Below are 19,523 nucleotides of genomic sequence, written 5' to 3'. Positions count from 1 at the left end.
TCTCCTCTGATATTGGAAGGCATAATACTTGGTGTTTCTTGGAGTTCAACAGAGGCAGGTCAGGGAAGGGGACCAAGGAGGGCGACTCTGGTGCCCCTGGAGATCTTTAGGCAAATGGTACAGAGACCAGCCCACAGGTCAGGGATCTGGGAGGGAGTTGAGGGGAGAAGATTGTGGCTACAATCGCTTTAACCCTTTGATGGCATGAACAGGAATCAGAAAGATTTTTCAGAGGGTTCTGCTTGTCTGGGATATAACAAATCAGTAACTTTACATTTAATTTGTTTTCATCTGTAAAATGGTTGTATCATCAGAATATGCAGTGATAACACATAACCGCAGATTTGCAGTGGCTTAAGATATGAAAGGTGTATTTCTGGTTCCTTGCTAGGAGCTCAGTAGTGCTGGCAGAAAACTCTGTGTGGCATTGTCCTCAGCCAGTCTCCTAAACTGAAGGGCTTCCACCATCTGGAACATTGCCAGCAGCCATGGCCTGGGAAGGGAATGTAGCAAATTCTGAAGGAGCTGGTAAAGGCTTCCAGGTGCAAATGGTATCAATTCACTGAGACCTCATTGGCTGAAACAAGTCACATGGCCATATCCGGCTTCATGGGAAAGGGGAAGTATAATCCCACCATGTGCAAGGGTGGAGGTGAACCAGAGTCTTGATGAGCGCCCCTGCTGGGTACTGCAGGGGTGCTGGTGCTTATGGGATGCACATCCCACATGATGGCTCCGGTAGAGCCGCATATACATAAGAAAATACTGGAGAGAAGTGAACACCATTTGAAAAAGGGTTTTATTCATGGATTATGGAGAAAGTGGACATCTATCATTTTTTAATGTGTATAAAGTACTTAAACTTGTAAGTTAAAAGTCAAAAAATTATAATCATAGAGGTAATGCTCCTTTTTCCTGCTTAGTTGCCATTGTTGTATTACCTTCTCAATTGAGGGTTTACTGGGCTACCTGACCCTGGGTGATTCCTCTGTGGTGGTATGATATGCAGCTTGACCTCGCCTGTGCCCCTGTGAAACAGAATGCCTGGAATCACACACCCTCCCAGGCTAAAAAAAATTGCTCTCACAGATCATGAAAACTGAAGGTGGGGAGAGGCATGGGTCAGTAACAATACTGGAGTGTGATAATAAAATCCGGCATGACTTGAACAAACCAGGCTTGCCCGTGCAGGAGCTTGCCAGGGCAGGAAGGCATGATCGTGCACAGAATGGCTGTGTCTGTCCTGGGTGCCGCTACTCCTCTTCTACTTTTCCTGCACCAAAGTGTCCCTTGCTGGGGTTGGTCTTGTGCAGCTTTATGAGGACTATTTAACAAGGGTGTTTTGTTGGGTTCTGTTGGCTCCTGCAGGTCACGACTTGTTTTCTCCTGCTCTGTTGCTCTCATGGGAGTTGTGGTGCAGGCACCGCAGCTTGGAAAATCTCAAGGGATTTTCACTAAGCTTGGAGATGAGTGCCTCAGTATATCTTGGTCTGGTTGCAATGAGTGTGGACAGAATGGGTGAAGTGTGTTTAATGTGACACCTCAAGGACACATACAGATGGGGCTTGGGCAATGTCTTCTCCAGCCATTCATTCACCTTGAGGCTAAGAGGATAATTATTTTCCAGTGTTCTCTTGTCACTGTGTAAAGAATCCCCAGAGTACCTTTCCACCATCACTCCTCCCCCCAACCCCCACTTTTGTCCTCCAGCACAGAATTCCACCCGGAAGCTGTGACTACAGTTTGCTTCAAAGTATGTGTCATAGTGACCCCCACTGTGGCACCCAGCACACCATCTTAAATGTTATAGGAAATCGAGACATATCTATTATTTGTAGAGGAAGAATTAAATTACAGAGGCTTTCCACTATTTTAGGAAACCATACTTATGGAAAAAAAATATAGGAATGTAAACCAGATATCTTTGCCTTCAGCTAGGAATTTTTTTTTCTCCAATATATTCTTGTTGCTACTCCCAAATGAACCCGTAAGTTCCAAATATACATTCTGAGTCTTTTGTCTCCTTTTAGCTACAAGTGCCATTCTGTCTGAATCATCAGGCTTCCTGTTGTCTCTTGTTCATACTCATACCCTCTAGGCAGACTCCCCAGTTAGAGGCAGGAGCGAAGATGCTTTAGTCCCAGATAACATGCTCTCATTATCGGGGCATTGGCCATCTGCTTTTCCAGCAACCCGGATCTTGCCTGTGAAGTAGCTCACAACAGTCACCAGGGATGCCCAGAGTTGTCTTGGTGGTTATCAGTTGATCGTGTGCCTTTTTCTTGTATGAATATTTGCACACCTTCATTTTTAAGTGAATTTGGCAGTTTCTGGTTTGCCTTGGTGATGGTAGTGGGCTGTTGACCTCTGAAGACTGTGGAAGAGGAAGAGTGAGTGAGGAATTGGTGGGGAGGGAGAGCTGTTAAGTTTGTGAGGGGAAGCCTTTCACAGTGATTTGTAGCCCTACAGAGCTGAATATGGAAAAGCAAAGAGGAGGAGCCAGCAAGATGGCAGGAAGAGTCGTGGTGGAAATGAGATCCAGGTCAAACTGGGCATGATTTTGTAATTATTTTAAGATCTAGAACTGGTGATCTTCATGAGAGTGCCAGCTACACTGGCACATGTACATACCACATACACACACGTGCACACACGGTGCATGCACACACACACAATTTGAAGGTGGGAATAAAGACTGATAACAAAAACTCACAGATACTTTGTGGGGATGGAGAAAAACAGTATTCTGCTGTGGCTATGTTCCAAAGAAATGTGAGCCTTTTTCACTTTTTGACAGATACTGTCTTTGACACCCTGTCATTTTGTGGACTTCTGTTGTCCCTTGTAAAATATGGTGGATCATGGATGAAAAGCATAATTTCATGCAGAGAGTACTTGGGGCCTGTTACAGTTTTGTTCTGTTTAGGAAAGCTTCCCTGTAAATGGGACTTAGACTCACCCTTCATTCTTGCCTCTCCTTCCACTTATTTCCTGAGCGTGTGACCTTGAGTGGACATTATTTGATGTTGCAGGTTGTCCCTAAGAACAGAAATTCACATCACTATTTCTGTGAAAGCAGCTGTCGCACCAAAGATCTGTGATACAGCTTCCACAACCTCCTTGCCTTCAATCTTGCTCCTGGAGCTCTGAGCAGCCCCCAGGAAGTTACCACATTAATACTGATCAAGTCGTTCGTAGGTGTGGTCCCTGCCGGGATATATACCACCATATTTATCAGACTTCTTTGCTGTGTATTTCTGTTTCAGTATTGAGTTGGGCTTGGTGTAGTGTTCTGCTTATCTTTGAAGGCTTTTGTCCCTGCCCGATAGCTTCTGGGTTACACCATGGGAAACCAGATTTAGGGAGGTAGGAGGACAGTGGGACGTGGTGGGTGAGAAGTCTTACCCTTTTCCGTCTGCCACTAGCCCTGAAGGTGCAAAGCTGGCAAGTACATATGGCTCTTGGCATTAGGAAAACCTTGCTGAAATGAAATTAAAATTCCTCTGCTGGACAGGAAATTAATCAGCGCTGAACGCAGTAGACAGGGACAGAAGCTAGATTCCTTATTCCATCATTGATGAGTGTTTTATTGTTATGCAAATGAGATCAAATGCTCGGTGACTGGTAGGGCGTTGAGGAAGGGTTAGAGAAGTGAAAGAGATGAACAGGTTCCTTAGGATTTAAACTCTAGCTTCAAAAATGTTTTTATAGCATCTGCTGCCTCTTACACCATCAGATGCTGAGCAAGGGAAGCGCCTCAGTTTCTTCTGTCATTGTTTCTGCAAAGCAGCCTCCTTGACAGTGTGATATATTGCGATTTATTCATTCCATAACGCTACTAGATCACCCACAGTGAAGCAAGCCACATGCCAGGTGTTAGGGCTAAATTACAGAATCACCTAGTCTTTGCTTTGCCAGAGTTCATAGTCTGGTAGAAAAGGATATTGGAAAAAATTAAGTCTGCAGATAACTGGCCAGATAGAAATAATTGTCACACCACTTAGGACTATTTGGTTGAAAAGCAGCTGAAATGTACCCTAGCAAACATCAGCTAAAAGGGTACATAGAAACTGAACAGCCATAAAGGAATGTGGGACGACAGCTCAGGGGTATAGGTCTCAGGAACTAAGGGACAGTCTTTTCAGGACCCTCAGAAAAGTGAATCAACTCCACGCAATCTTAAGTCTATTCACTAAACATTCCCAAAAGAAGGTATCTGATGGATCCAGCTCAGACCACTTGCCCACTTCTTGGAGGGGGGTGGAAAGCAGGAGACTTGGATAATGCCACAGAGATTACGAGCAATGGCAGAGGGACTTTCCCTCTTAAAGACAGAATGAATGCTACAAAGGCAAAGGATATGATAAAAGTTAGCTGGTGTTGTGGCTTCTGGGATTCCGGCCAATGAGCGGGCATATGTTTATTTGGAGTGTGCTCAATGTTGAGGCTGTGGTGGCTTGAGACCATAAAACTTGGAATCATTCACCCATAGGTGCGTCAACTCATTGGCCCTTCTGTCTTGTTCTCTTGATCCCAGTGTGAACAGTCCCACCTCATGAGAGAACATGAGGACGTCCAGGAGCGAACAACGCTTCGGTACGAGGAACGCATCACGGAACTCCACAGCATCATTGCTGAGCTCAATAAGAAGATAGACCGTTTGCAAGGCACCACCATCAGGTAGTGGGCTCCTAGTGCAGCTTTCTCTCTGCCCTTCTGGGCTTTGACCTGGCTCCTGGGGTTGAAATCATCCTGATGAAATATAATGATGTTTTATTTGCAACCAAGATTTTTGCTGTTGATAACTACTTTCTCTTTACATTGATAGTCGGTCGTGCACTTTCCCCTCCACTGTTCTGTTCTCATCTTGATCGTCAGGATAGTCCTGGAAGGTAGCCAGGGTGGGAGTTATAATCCTCAGGTACTGATAAGAGTGTGGAGCCAGAAGTTGGTGAAATGCTTTATTAACCAGTTCTGGATGGAGCCCCTCTGTCTCCCTACCAGCACCCCTACCACTGCTTGAATCTAGGTGGTCTTCTCTAGATGGGCAAACTGTGTGCCTCCCTTGGGGATTTTGAGAGCTCTGTGAATGTGGCTTATAACTAAATAGTACATATGCTTCTAGGTAATCTAATATTTTGAGCTCACCTAGAGTTGATCTACCAACGTTGATGTGGCCTTATAAAAACTCCTAATGTGGGGGGCAAGATTTGATACATCATTTTACCTAGCAAAAAGGCGAGAGCTTAAAAATACGAAGTTGATGACTTTGAAGTTAAATTTAGCAGAGGGTAGAAGCAGAGTTAGAACCCGCAGTCTCTCTGCTTTTACTTAATAGTCTTTCCATGAAAGTGACTTTTGGTGGTCCTGCCTTCCTTATCAATCAGCCCCAAAGTCTCCTGCACGCAGCACAATTTTAATTGGCGTGTGCCTGCCCTGCTTTCCAGAGGAGGGGTTTACCTTGAGTGACTTAGCCAAGGATGAGAGCTTTTTATCATGCTGCTTGTGCTCAGGGAACAGCCCTGAGGAAAGCAAACAGTTGGCACCTACCTTTCTGGAGAAAAGAGCTTTGTTCACTGAATGTTTGTACAAGCCACAATTATGGCCATTTAGAGGCAACTACTTTAAACTGTCCCTCTAGAAGTCCTAGTGGGTTAGAAGAAACTTTGGGTGTATTTTGTTCCAACTCTGAGAGTTACAGGAATGACAGGGCTACTTGGTGAGAGTACTGATGGCCTCTGATTTCTGGGCAAAATCATGGAAAACTTGACACTGAACTGGAGCCACACGATAAATTCCATATTCCAATGTAGAACCTCAAGTCTTTTAAATTGTATCCTGGTCTTCGGAGTGATTGTAGGTTAGAAACGCATGAGCAGAGAAGAATTTTCAGACCAAAGAAATGATTAGAGCCGACTTATAGGAGGCTGGCAGAGTACATTGGTAAATTTGTAATTTCCATTAAAACATGTTGCACTTTTAAACCCTTGAGAAGGTGAGGGAAAATGGGCTCAGTGAGTTGTGAAAAAAAGCATCACACATCACCTGGAAAACTCAATTTCAGGATGTTTAAATTGAATATAATGGCCAAATGGCTTCATGTTAAAATACAGTGAGCTTCTTGACCATAAACATTTATTGGTGCCTTTTATTTAAAGGGAGATTGCATCTGTGCAGATGTCACATTAAATTCTGCCAGTTTTCATTATGTAAATGAGCTATCCTCCGCCTTTCGGGGGTCTCCCTGCAGACTGTGGGCCAGTAAGACAAGGCTCTTCCTGTCCTCTGACTTCCATGGCTAAGGCTTGTCTCCTGCTCCCAGCACTGCCAGAAATGGGTTTGCCCTCATGTGCTGAGATACTGTGCTAGACCAAGTTGGGCAGGGGTGGGAGTGGTAAGGAGGCACACACCTACAAGGAACTCCAGATGCCCTAGCATATCCAGGGTCTAGAGAATTGATTGTCATACTAGTCAGGTACAATACTAGTACCTTCCAGACTTTCTTGTCCCTTTAGTTGGGCCTGAGTTAGAAATTTATTGGAGGGACGCCTGGGTGGCTCATTCGGTTAAGCATCCGACTTTGGCTCAGGTCATGATCTCACGGTTCATGAGTTCGAGTCCCGTGTCAGGCTCTCTGCTCAGAGCCTGGAACCTGCTTTGGATTCTGTGTCTCCTCTGTCTCTGCCCCTCCCCCACTCATGCTCTGTCTCTCTCTGTCTCTCAAAAATAAATAAATGTTAAAAAAAATTTAAAAATGTATTGGAAATGCTGAAAAATAATATGGGAATAGTTTATGTAAGCTGTGATATATCTGTACATAAGCTATCCATAAGCTAAATTGCTTAAGTAAGAAAAGTGATAATCTCATAGTTTTAAACTTTTATGTCAGGTCACAGTCAGAACTGGGACCTTCTGTGACTATCCTACATGACACTCTCCCATCTCCTATAGCCACAGGGCTAATGTAGCCAAGAATCAGACACTGCAGGTGGCTGAATTCCAGTGTAAGTTGAATTCACGGCCACATCACATCTTTTAGGTAAAGATTAAGCATTGATAGGAAAAGATGAAATGGTGAGAATTTGAATGGAAACATTGGGGTAGATTTCAATGAATCACAATTCCTAGAGCCTACAAACTCCACTGAGTTTCCCCTTCTGCAGAAGCACTTCTCCTCCTTGTCTGATAAAGCTTGGACACTCTACAGCAATCTGATCCCAGGTAGAGGGTGCCAGGTATATACACTCAGGTCCCCCAGGAATAAAGATTTATAATTATTTCACTAGGTAAAGAATTCTAACCAATTAAGATGCTGGCCAAACACAAAGGAAATAGGGATTTCCTAGTGGAAGAAGGAAGTTAGAAACATCAACTGTAGCCTCATGGTCAGTTGCAAAAAAGATGCAAGGCTGTGCATATTTTCTTGCTTGTTTATGCATGTATCCAATTTCCTTTTTTTACCTTCTTATTCTCTCCTATCACATCGGGTGAGCTGGTATTGGTGATGAAACTTGTCTGATGGTTAGGTTAGACGGTATCTAGGTGGATTTGCCCCTGAACTAGAAGAGAAGTGGTTACCTGACAATGGATACAATAACTGCTGGGACTTTGGGTCTCCCATTTTGGTGAGAAGGTGACTTCATTTACATTTGAATGAGAGATAGTTAGAGAAGGTTGGAGTCAATTGCTGTTGCAATTGGAAATGTCAGTTTGGAAATTTCAACCGTGGGTGGCTGTCAAGTAGCCACGGAATGTGGCCTGTGACATGTTATCTAGCACCTGGTACCATTCCCACTCCTCCTCTCTACTCTCCCGGGAATCAAAGAGGCTGGACACTTGGGACTACTTCCCAGATTGCCTTAATAGCTGCGATCTGGATACAGTTTGGGTTCTGTCTGCCAGTGAGGTGCCTTCACGTGGATTTGGAAAAGGAGGTGGGAGCCATTATTACTCAGGCCAAGATGGCAGCAGCTGACATATAAGCTTTGGTGGGCATGAGGTCCTGCACTGACTGGCCAGAGCCTGGAGCTGTGGGCAGGTGTGAAGGCAGAGGTAGTTACCTGACTTCTGGGGGGATCCACAACTGTGATGGCAAATGTGACAGCTCCTGGTGGCCTCCACCCACACTTTTCTGGTTCTTCTAACCGTTATGCAAGCATGGAACTGCCTAAATTAAATTTCTTCTACTTGAAACATCCACTGTAGTTTATGTTCCTAACAGAACCCTGCCTAATGCATCCTAAATCCCATCTCCTAGGAATAAACATTGAACATTTTGTATATATGGCCTTCTAAAAAATTTTATTCATGAATATTTTAAATAAATTGGATCATAGCACACACAATGTTTTGTAATCTATGCTTTTTCACTTAACTGTATGTTATGAATGGCTGTTTTAAATGCTCATCTGACTTGGAGAGGTTATATAATGGGATGGGGAAAATGGAAAAATACATCAGTAGCTCACTTTGGAATGGAGGGGTGGGTGGGTTCTAAGCAAATTAAACATGAACTCTTGTTTCCTGAGGAGATCATTTGCTTTGCCCAAAAGCTACTCTCATAACATCACCCTTTCACTGCCGGCTCTCATGATCAGTCATGTTTTCCGCTTCCGTTTCCTGTTGCTTGTTAGCCCACGGCTGTCTGGCTTCTGAGTGCAACAGTTTGCTGAAGTTTCTTTTGCTAGGGACTGAATTATGTCTCCAAATTCATATGTTGAAGCCCTGCCCCCTCAGTGTTATAGCATTTGGAGTTGGGGTCTTGGGGAGATAATTCTGTTTAGTTGAGGTCAGGAGGATGGGGACCATATGGTGCTTGCAGTGAGTGCCCTTATAAGAAGAGACACCAGAGGGCTTGCTCACAGGTACACTCTCTCCCTGCCGTGTAAGGACACAGTGACAAGGCAGCCATCTGTAAGCCAGGAAGAAAGCCCTTACCAGAAACTGACCCTGTGGGCACCTTGATTTTGTTTGGACTTCAAACCAAAGTCTAGAACTAAGAGAAAATAAGGTCCTATTGTTTAAGCTAGTCCACAGTATTTTATACAGTAGCCTAGGCTATGATACTTCTTTGAAAACTACCAGTGACTTCTTAACTGAAAACTCCAGTGACCTTTTCTTGTTTCTGGTCCTTTTCTGCAGCCTGTGCCCCTAAATCGTCTCTCCTTCCTGGTGTGTTCTTCTTGAACTCCTAGGACCTAGATCATTTCTTCTGTCCCTAAGACTGACCCTCAGCCTTGGCTCTTACCCTGGGTGCTCTCTCCCCACCTTTCACCTTGAAGGGCTGTAGCCCTAAAAAGCTGACCCCGCCTATCTGTGTTACCTCCCTCCCACTTCACTCTTCTGCCTCTTTGTCTGCAAAATGCTCTTCATTTGCCAACAGAGATAATATCCAAAGTCTCCATCTACTCTAACATAATCTAGCCTCTAAAATCTCATGCCTGCTCCATGAGCCTGACCTTTCCATTTGCCCAATTATTCACCAAAAGATTCATAGATGAGACTGATCTTGCTTTGTGCTAGATGGAAAAATAGGGAGAGATGGAATTGCAGGAAGAATCAGGGCTCATCACTGATTTCCTGCTTTAGATCTTCTAAAAGAGCTGAAAGGGATACATTTCCTCCTTGTATCTAAAAAAAATCTTTGTTCTTTAAAAGAATGATGGCATTTCAAGGCAAGTCTGCCTTTACTTATAAGGAAGAATGTAGTTCAGCAAAACTCCCCACCGGGTCAGGTAGGCTGGGGTAGCTGGACATAGTTGACTGACAGGTGTCAAGGCAGGCAGATGTCCATCCACGTCTTATTCACAAATCAATCCAGTGACAAGGCATGAATGTGCATGCCAAAATAAAAAGGCATGGGGATTGCTAATGAAATAATATTTATATCAAATACTACTAATTCCATAGTACTTCAGCTTAAGGTCTGGAAAGCAGGATAAGAATTACACTTTCATTGACCGTTCCCTTTTCCGAAAAGGGATCATTTCATCCCTAGCCAATAATGAGAAGGAATCTTTAAAAATCATCGTCAACAACAACAAAATCTTTTCCATGGGTCACCATATTTGATTGTTGTTTCACTGGTCCTAAATTTAGGAGTGACGCTGTACTGCTCACTAGTTGTAGAATCTTGGGTAAACTGCTTAAGCCTCTTGAAGCTTCAACTGCCTTGTTCGTAAAATAAAGGTATTGATCCCAGCTTTGATGAGCCCTAAGATCTCTGCCAGTCTGGGACTTTTCTGCCACTGCTTAGTTACACAGGTGGTGGGGACAATCTAATGCCTGCCTCCTTGGGAGCGTTTTTCTTTTGTTTTGTCATTTAAGCTAGTAGCAAGCACTAATCATTGCTGCTCTAAGAGCAATTTGGAAGCACTTCACAAATGCTTCTAAGTGAATGAAATGAAACAAGGTACATTTAGAATTCTGTGAGATGATTCTTGATGTTCCAAAGAGAGACACCTGAGAACTTTGTAATTCCATAATTGCGAAACTACCACAATAGTGTCTAATTATCAACAGTTATCAGTTTATCAAAGCTTCTGGGGTTTTTTTGTTTGTTTTTGGCTTTGGGGTTTTTTTTTTTTGGCTTAAAATGGTCACTTCTTGGATCTTTTCATGTTTTCTTTTCACCAGCATCATTGGCAGCTGGTGTTCTTTGGGGAGGTTCTCTTCCTCCCCCACCCCCCCAAAATAAGTTATCATTTGCCAAGAGCGACTGTATACATAACAGAAAGAAGCAAACAATGAAGTCACTTTGAGGCACTGATGCTGTGTTGTTAACTACACATCTTTACCAACTAGAAGACTCCTGTCGCACAGAGAAGCCTTGAAAACACACCTCATATTCTTGCTTTTGTAAAACTGCTGGCACCGGTGGGATGTTTCTGATTTCTCGCTCTATTGCTCTGGGTGAACCATGCTCCCGAATAACACAGTAGAGAGAAGACCTCAAGCATGAGTGTTCTACATATCCTGCAATCACAGATTGACTATCAGCTTACAAAAGGCCCTGAGCGAATTGGCTTTTGTTCTTTCTCAGTCCCAGAGTCCAGCCTCTTTTCAAGAATGATCCCAGTCATGATGTTCAGGAGATGATAAGAATATGCAGCTCTATGAATTCTTTAACCAAAGTCAGTGGGAGAAATAGCAAGGTTGCGCAAACTTTAATATTTAGATTCTGTGTAACCATTTTTATACCTCATTCTTCGTGTTACAAAACCTGGCCTGATCTCACAAGGTTGCTTTCTGCCTCTAATTGCTATTTACTTTGTTTGCACATGCTGGTTTGTACTATAGTGCTCAACACGATTACCATAAGGAGGAATCTTACCCAGAGATTTTGTGTGCTCAGCTCAGCCCCTCCCTTTGGGGTCGAGAACCTAGACCTTCCACACTTCCCTCCTGCTTGTTCTGTTTCCATATGACAGTTCAGCAGCACACACTTCTTTCCGAGTTCCTGGACTTCACTCATTTTCTTTTTATTTCTACCATCTAACCCTCATGATTTGCCTCCTCCAGTACAGTAAGTTCTCCTTCTGATCAAAATTGCCCACTCAACATGCAGCCTGAGTTTCCCTCCAGCCTCATGTTGCTATCCTGCACCCCATGTGGTCTCAGCTATATTGGTCACTTGTTCCTCTCCGTTCCCATCGTCATTCACATTCAAAACAAACGGTGAGGATGGAAAACCCGTAGGTGTCTGTGAAGAAAGCCAGGAGTCTTCCCTGGTCACTACTCACCTGCAGTGCCAGACGCCCCTCCTGTGCCCACACACAGCATCCTTCTTAGGTTAGAATTTGTTGTGAACACATTTGACTCCTGGAAGACAGCATCCATCTGGTCTTTGCTTTCCTGTCCTTATTTTGGTGCTCAGATACATTGACCAAGGATCCTTGCTTTACATTTCATGACCCTGAAAGTCTTCTGCCTAAGGTAAAATTTCTAGTATGGTGTGATTCTCCTTCAGAGTGTGCTCTGACCTCGGTAAGGAATGGCCCCTGCAATCAACAGCCTCCTTTTCCTACCCCTTCCCTCTTCACTGCTGTATAAAGTTCATCCTAATAATCCCTAGAAGTAATTCCTTACAAAGCAGGAGATTTGGCAGCCACTGTATGTTTTAGAACCTGCCAAGCCAGAAGTGTTTAAGGTGGCTATTAATGATTTTGCAAATGCCATTTATACCAGAGATACAGCAGCATTTATCTGGCTTTCTTGGCTGTAAAAGAGTCTCAGCCAAGCTGAAGCTGATTACATTGGCCATGCAACAAAGGTAATTTATTCATCACACACAAAACCTCCCGTTAACTAAAATCAGATTTCTAAGTGCTGATTGAAAGGAGAACTGATATATCAGGACACAATTACCCTCTGGACCAAAAAGGCTACTCTTAAGGTACTTTTTAATTGTTTTCATTCCTAAACCTAATTATTGTTAGCTTTGCAGGTGGCTAATAATTAACTTATTCATAGAACATTAACCTATATTTTTTGCCTTCGCTACTCCCGTTCTAATTCATATTTTGCATGTCTGGGGGCTTAATATCTATTCAAAGTCTCCCCAGATTTCAGGATGGCTTTTATTAAAAACACCTTATAAAGCAGGGGCTCAGCTGAATTCCTTCCCTGTGAGGATACTGATTTCTGAAGTGAACTAAGAACTCTGGAGAGTTCTTCACATTCTTTAATTTATAGATGTGTCTCCCCAGCTTAAAATGGCAGTTGCCTCTTCTGCAAATTCCAGTGGTCACCCATCACCATCTTGGTCCACCCCAAACCCAAGACTGGAAGATTTTCTGCCCTCCTGCTGTCAACTACTTTAAGTGAATGCCAAGCCAAGGGGACTTCTCTTCTTGGCTTTCTTCATAGACACCTATGGGCTTTCCACCCCCATAGTAAATCCCCTGACAGTTTTCTCTTCTGGCTCTTCTGGCTTTCTCTTCTTTTCTCTTCTGGCTCTTCTCATCTACTTGCAAAGTAGATGCTTCAGAGGAAGTTAATGTTGTGCTCGCCACGTCTGTGTTCGTTGTGTGTGTAGTGATGGTGGTGACGTGAGGAAGAGGCATGCATGTGCTTTGAAAGACTTGGTACAATTTTAAGTTTCCTTCGCTTGCTCATAGCTAATTCAGGAACCAAAGACTGAGGGACTGTGAAGGGCTGAGAAGGGGTGGGTGTGTGTGTGTATGGCAGCATTTAAATGTTGTCTTCCTGTTACAAGTGCTAACTGGTGGAAACAGACTACTGAGAGGGGTGCACTCACTCACTGTGTCCATTTTTCTCCTCTCCCCACCTTTTCCCATCCCCTAATGCCACTGACTTACTTTGGGGAAAGTAAGCGTGGTATTTATTAGACATACCTCTCAAAGCATCCAGTTTGATCTGCACAGGTGAGGTACTGGTTTTCTGGTAGCTCCAGCCCCAACACCTTTTTACATCCCCTTCCAAGGAGAAAGCCCACCAGTGGGACTCTCCAGCTGATGGGATGTGACATTCCTGTGCACCAGACTCCTGCTTATTTTGCCCACTGTAGCCTCCATACTCAGACTAACACTGCTTCGGATCTTGGGTTCTTTTGTACCTCAGAATTTGAGGAGGTGAAGAAATCTAATTTCTTCAGGAAATCTTTAAAGGAAAAAAGTTTCTAGTGGGCTGTTAGATGAATCTTGTTCAGTGTGTGTGTGTGTGTGTGTGTGTGTGTGTGTGTGTGGACACAGAAGCAACCTTTCAGTTTCACATACTGACTGTGGATGTGACTAACCATTTATCTGGCCTGAAAAGAGTCCTAGCTAGTTCATATGGCTGAGGGGATAGGGTGGGGAAGATCTGTTACTCTCTGAATTTCTTTCCTGCCCTTCAAAGCCATGTTCTCTAGGAATTTGTCTTCTATCTCTGTCAGTGGTAGCTGACTCTCCTTTTTTCTCAGGGAGGAAGATGAGTACTCAGAACTGCGATCAGAACTCAGCCAGAGTCAGCACGAGGTCAACGAAGACTCTCGAAGCATGGACCAAGACCAGACCTCTGTCTCCATCCCTGAAAACCAGTCCACCATGGTCACCGCTGACATGGGTGAGTCTGCCTGCCATTGCATGAAACCAGAGTTTGGTTTCTGGATTGTAATGGGAATTTTAGAAATATGAGGCAGCCTGAATTAAAATGTAATTAGTCAAGGAGTTTGGTGAGTAGATGAAGGCATATCCATTTGAAGGTCCCTTATATGCTCCTTTATTGGAACTGAAGAGCTGAATTAGCTTTCTGCCCTGATATTTGTGATTCAAACATATGCCACCTCTATTTGAAAAATCTGGAAGTAAGGAAAAGGCTATTGTAGTGTTCCAAGTTCGAGTAAAATCTGAACCATGATGGCAGGGATGGGAAGGATGGAATGGGTGGCAACACATTATAGTGGAAGAACCCATCGTTTTTAGCAACTGTTGGGTAAGAAGGAATCTGAAATAACTCCAACATGTTGATCCTAAGTGACTAAGGACATGCTCATATTTCTTAGTCAGGAAGTTTGGTTGAGAAATGAGTTGGGAAATAGATACGTTATGTTTGAGGTTGTAGAGAAATGCCCATCTGGGAATACCTGGTATTTTAAACTGCAGGTCGTGACCTGATAGTGGATCTTGAGATTATATGAAAAATACTTTTAAAGTGAAATCATATAGGAAAAAAATAGAATGACAACACTGCTTCATGAGACTTATTTGTTGAGTGTGTGTACGTATGTAGTAAGTTGCCAAATGAAACGTTTCAGCTGTGGGCTGTAGTCAACCCACAAAATGTTGCAAAACCACTGGTCTGCTTGGAGATGCTTAACTGGATCTTTGGAGAGATTGGGGTTGAGGATAAAGCCTTTGAAGTTACGAGGTAAGGTGATCTCTGTGGTCCAAAGCATGTGGGGTCAGAAGGAGGAGGAGCACCATATCTTAGGAAATGGTCACATATAGGGGGGAGGTGGAGGAAAAAGGAGAAGGAGGTGTAAATATAGTATAACTTTCTTGGAACCTAAAATTTCACTGGGGAGAGACTTTAATAGTACACATTTATATTCATTATAAAATTTAGGAACACAGTACCATGAGAGTTTATCAAAGGAATTTGATTCAGTTTAAGATTCTAGAATAGCTTCCTCTAGGAAGTGACATTTGAGCTGAGAGCTGGAGGGTAAGTAGAAATTAACCAAGTAAATGAAGAGATGCATTCAGGGGAGGGTGGGGGAAGTGGATGCATTCAAGGAGATGAAAAAAGCTCATCGTGTATGGAGGGCCCAGAGGTGTGAGACGGAGGCTGGAGAGATAGGTAGGGGCCATAGCATGCAAGATATTATAGACCATGTGAGGAAGGTTGACCTATATTCAAGGATGCACAAGAAACCACTGAAAGGTTTTAGTAGTGTGGGAAGGGGATGAGATGATCAGATTTGCATTTTGAATCCATCATTCTGTAGTAAGAGAATTGGTGGATCAAGAATGAATGGGGCCTGGGTGGCTCAGTGGGTTAAGTGTCTGACTTCAGCTCAGGTCATGATCTCACGGGCTGTCAGTGCAGAGCCTGCTTTGTATCCTCTGTCCCCGCTACCCCCCACCCCTTCCCCCACATGCGCTTGCATAACTGTGTGCTCTCTCACTCTCTCACTCAAAAATAAATAAACATTAAAAAAAAAAAGTGGGGCGCCTGGGTGGCTCAGTTGGTTGGGAAACCAACTTTGGCTCAGGTCATGATCTCACAGTTTGTGAGTTTGAGCCCCACGTCGGGCTCTGTGCTGACAGCTCAGACCCTAGAGCCTGCTTCGGATTCTATGTCTCCCCCTCTGACTTCCCCCTCCCCTGCTCACACTCTGTGTCTCTCTCTCTCTTCATAATAAATAAACGTTAAAAAAAACAAAAAGTATGAATGGGGGAGGCCAGCTAGGAAACCATTGCTAATGTCTCAGTGGGCACAATTATCTCTAGGATCAGGGTGGTGGTAGTTGAGATCCAGAAAGGTATAAAACTGACAAGATCTGCTGAAGGAATAGAAACAGAGGGTGAAAGGAGAAAGTGTGTGTATGGAGATGTTCTCTAAGTGTCTGGATTGTACAATAGACAGATGATGCTGCCAGTCGCCAACACGGGAGCACAGGAAAAAGAGCCAGGTGATTTTGCTTCGAGTTTTGTTTGGTTTTCTTTTACTTGAGGGGATGGGAGTGTAGGGTGGAGGTCATATGTTTTGTGTGGGCATAAGTCTGAGGTGTCTGTCTCGAAGTCTGTGGGTGTAGATGCTTCAGAAGGCAGCAGGTATACATAAGAAGCCAAGAGGAGAGGTCTAGGCTGAAGGAAAGCAGTTAGGAGACACTGGGTTATTGCAGATAGTTGCTGAAGCAGTGGGAGGCCATGCATAGAGCGAGGAGTACAGAGAATGGGAGCCTGGGCTTTGGGGGCCGCCAGCTGAAGAGGAGACTCTATAGAGCCCCTGGCAGGGACATGCCTCTCATCATTTTAGTCTCAGTTCAAATGCATCTCCTCTGAAAGCATCTCGTGAGCACCAGTCTGTGCAAGTTCCTGAGTTGACTCTTCGCTGCCCCACTTGTCTCCTTCTATTGAATTGAAATTTAAAAAAAAAAGTTTTTTTTTATGTTTTTTTATTTTTGAGAGAGAGAGAGAAACAGAGCATGAGCAGGGGAGGGGCAGAGAGAGAGGGAGACACAGAATCCGAAGCAGGCTCCAGGCTCTGAGCTGTCAGCACAGAGCCTGATGTGGGGCTTGAACTCATAGACGGTGAGATGATGAGCTGAGCCGAAGTCAGACGCTTAGCCGATCGAACCACCCAGGTGCCCTTCGAATTGAAATTTTAAATGATATATTTCTAGTTCTTTGCTTGACTGACTCTCCCACTAAACTCCACTGGGCAGAAGTATATTTAATCTACTAATAGAGTTCCAGAGCCCACCACCAGGCCTGGTACACGGTGTGTGTCCAGAGATGCTTGCTGGAATGAACAAGTAAAGCAGTCGGTGAGTCCATCAAGCAGTCGGCCAGCCAAAGGTGTAGGAAGGAAACGAGGAGAGCCATGTTTAGGAAGCCAGCGGGGCAGAGAGAACTCAAAAAGGAAGGAAGAGGTCAGCAGGACGGATTGCTCCTAATGCCAGCAAAGTCACTGAGAGCTGTAAACTGAAACCCATGTGACCTCAACAGAAAAGGAGTGAGGGGTGGAGACACCTTCTAGGTCCTCAAGCTCTTGGCTTCAGGCTGAAACTGCCTCTCTAAACTCACCTGAACCCATATCCCAGTCCTTAAGTTAGAACACACACAATCTCCTGGGACCATCCCAGCTGTGGGCTCAAGTCCCACGTGCTGCTCTATCAGCATCGGGGTCTCAAACCTTTCTGGACTCCGTCTTCCAGCCTTGGGAGTGGGACAGGTGCTGACGGCCAAGATGTTCCCATTCAAGCAAAGAGATGTGCCTATACTGATCCCTCCATTCATGTCTCTGAAAGTGTTTTATGAAATTAAATCAGTGCCCAATACTCCAACAATGTTGCTTAAGCAAAGTGGGGGAGTGGGGGGGATAAACCTGCCTTAGTGGACCGGGAATCTTTCTGGTGGGGCTTCTCGGGGCTCCTGTTGGAGCATTCGATAGCTCAGGCTGTCTGCCCAGGAACCAGTATCTGCCTGTCTGCGCTATGAGCTGGCTTCGTTTTTCCAAATCATTAATCTCAAATCCTCTCTTTCCATCCTTTTCCTCATTACAAATCTATGTTTGTTATAGCCAGGGATCGTACCTTTGCTGATGGGACTGAGCTCCTGGTGGAAAGGACCCTGTCGACGCAATGCCTGTATGTGTTCTCTGCCCACACAGGCGGCCCTTATTCATCTGTTGAATAACTCACTGGGTGCTGTGCAAGAGGGATATGAGTCACAGGATCTGCCCTCAGATTTCTGTACTCTCACACTTTGTTCTCTCATACCCAGAGTAACATCCTGATTCCTGACCATTGACAATAGGCCCCCACAGAGCTGAGCATCTCCTACCTCAGGCGGCCCCCTCCCTAACCATCCCTCGTTTTCCCCCAGCTGTGGCCACACTGGCCTCCTTGCTGCCCCTCACGCCTGACCAGCTCATCTTGTCTCCCTGCTCCTTCTGCCTGGAGTGCTCCTTCCCAGAGCCAACCCTCGGCTTCCTGCGCATGGCTGCTGGCCAGCCCCAGTCAGAGGGCCCTGGTGGAGCACTGTGGCCTTCCCTCACCCTCACTGCCAGGTGCTGTCCTCCTTTTCTTTTTTTTTTTAATTTTTTTTAACGTTTATTTATTTATTTTTTTATAAACATTTTTGTTTTCAACGTTTATTTATTTTTGGGACAGAGAGAGACAGAGCATGAACGGGCGAGGGGCAGAGAGAGAGGGAGACACAGAATCGGAAACAGGCTCCAGGCTCTGAGCCATCAGCCCAGAGCCTGACGCGGGGCTCGAACTCCCGGACCGCGAGATCGTGACCTGGCTGAAGTCGGACGCTTAACCGACTGCGCCACCCAGGCGCCCCGACTCCTTTTCTGCCTTCATTTCTCCTCACAGCACTTAGTGCTTCCTGGTGACACATTGTATGTGCATTTATTTCACTGTGCATTACCAGTGGTTACCAGTCCCTCACACTGGAATCTAGAATGCAGGCACCACGAGGGCAGGGACTTCCGCTGTCCTGTGTGCCAGTATAACAGTGCCCACACAGAGGAGGCCCCCAGTACTAAGTGTTAGGGAATGCCATCTTGGAGCTCACGGCTCTCCAGAGGATGCACGCAAGGAAACAGGGAATGACCAGCACTGAGGTAAGGGCCACAAGAGGAGGTGGACAGGGGCTCCTAGCAACACCCTTGGGCAAGAGCTTCGGAAGATACATCCCAGAGGTCACATCTAGCAGAACTCGAGGGACAGGCGGGAGCGATGCAGGTAAAGAGCAGGAGGCAGGGGGAGAGCCTAGGAGGCAGAGGGCTGGCACCTGCCGGGTCCCCGAGGAGGGCAGGCACAGGGACATCAAGGAGGAGGAGCGCATCAGGGCTTCTGCAGAGTGCCGCCCCTGTGTGCGTTCATCGGAACTGGACGGCTGCCTCTTCTTACTCCTTTGCCATTTTCCAATTAAATGGCTTCAATAGGGGAAAAAGCTTCCATATATAAACACCGTTATAGGAAATCATTAAAAAGCAGCCATTTCATTATGGTTGCTATATTTGCAAACCTGCATTAGCAACCCAGAGGTTTTCTTGAGCCGGATTTTATAGGCAGAATTTGCTGCGGTATATTCACCAGTCTTCATTCAAGATAGCAGGAGTTAAGTCCAATCTGCTCCCTTCATCAAAAGCACTTTTCTTGTTTTCAGATCCCACCCATCAGAGCCAGGCTGCCCAGTCAGTGAGCTGGCTCCTAGGTGGTGTCCTTGGGCCCTGAAGGAGTAAACCAGCAATTTAGAAAGTGCTTCGACACACCTAACCAGTCCTATGAAGGAGACAGATCCCAGCAGTGTCACACGGCATCTTAAAATAAATTGCTTTAC

At 44.9% G+C, this 19,523-nt stretch overlaps 1 protein-coding gene across 5 annotated transcripts in view; it reads left to right on the top strand.

The window, feature by feature from the left end:
• MCC (MCC regulator of WNT signaling pathway) overlaps positions 1-19,523 on the top strand; it is a 431,948-nt gene that overhangs the window by 327,197 nt on the left and 85,228 nt on the right. For all 5 annotated transcript variants that reach the window (XM_045034744.1, XM_019838097.3, XM_045034751.1 and 2 more), the window contains 2 exons: positions 4,538-4,680; positions 13,922-14,064. In XM_045034744.1, coding sequence (XP_044890679.1) covers positions 4,538-4,680; positions 13,922-14,064 — 286 coding nt within the window. The remainder of the gene's footprint in view (positions 1-4,537; positions 4,681-13,921; positions 14,065-19,523) is intronic.

The sequence above is a fragment of the Felis catus genome, chromosome A1 (genome assembly GCF_018350175.1).
Source record: "Felis catus isolate Fca126 chromosome A1, F.catus_Fca126_mat1.0, whole genome shotgun sequence".
NCBI lineage: Eukaryota > Metazoa > Chordata > Mammalia > Carnivora > Felidae > Felis > Felis catus.
The sequence above is the reverse complement of the archived record's forward strand: the minus strand, read 5'-3'. Positions and strand labels throughout refer to the sequence as shown.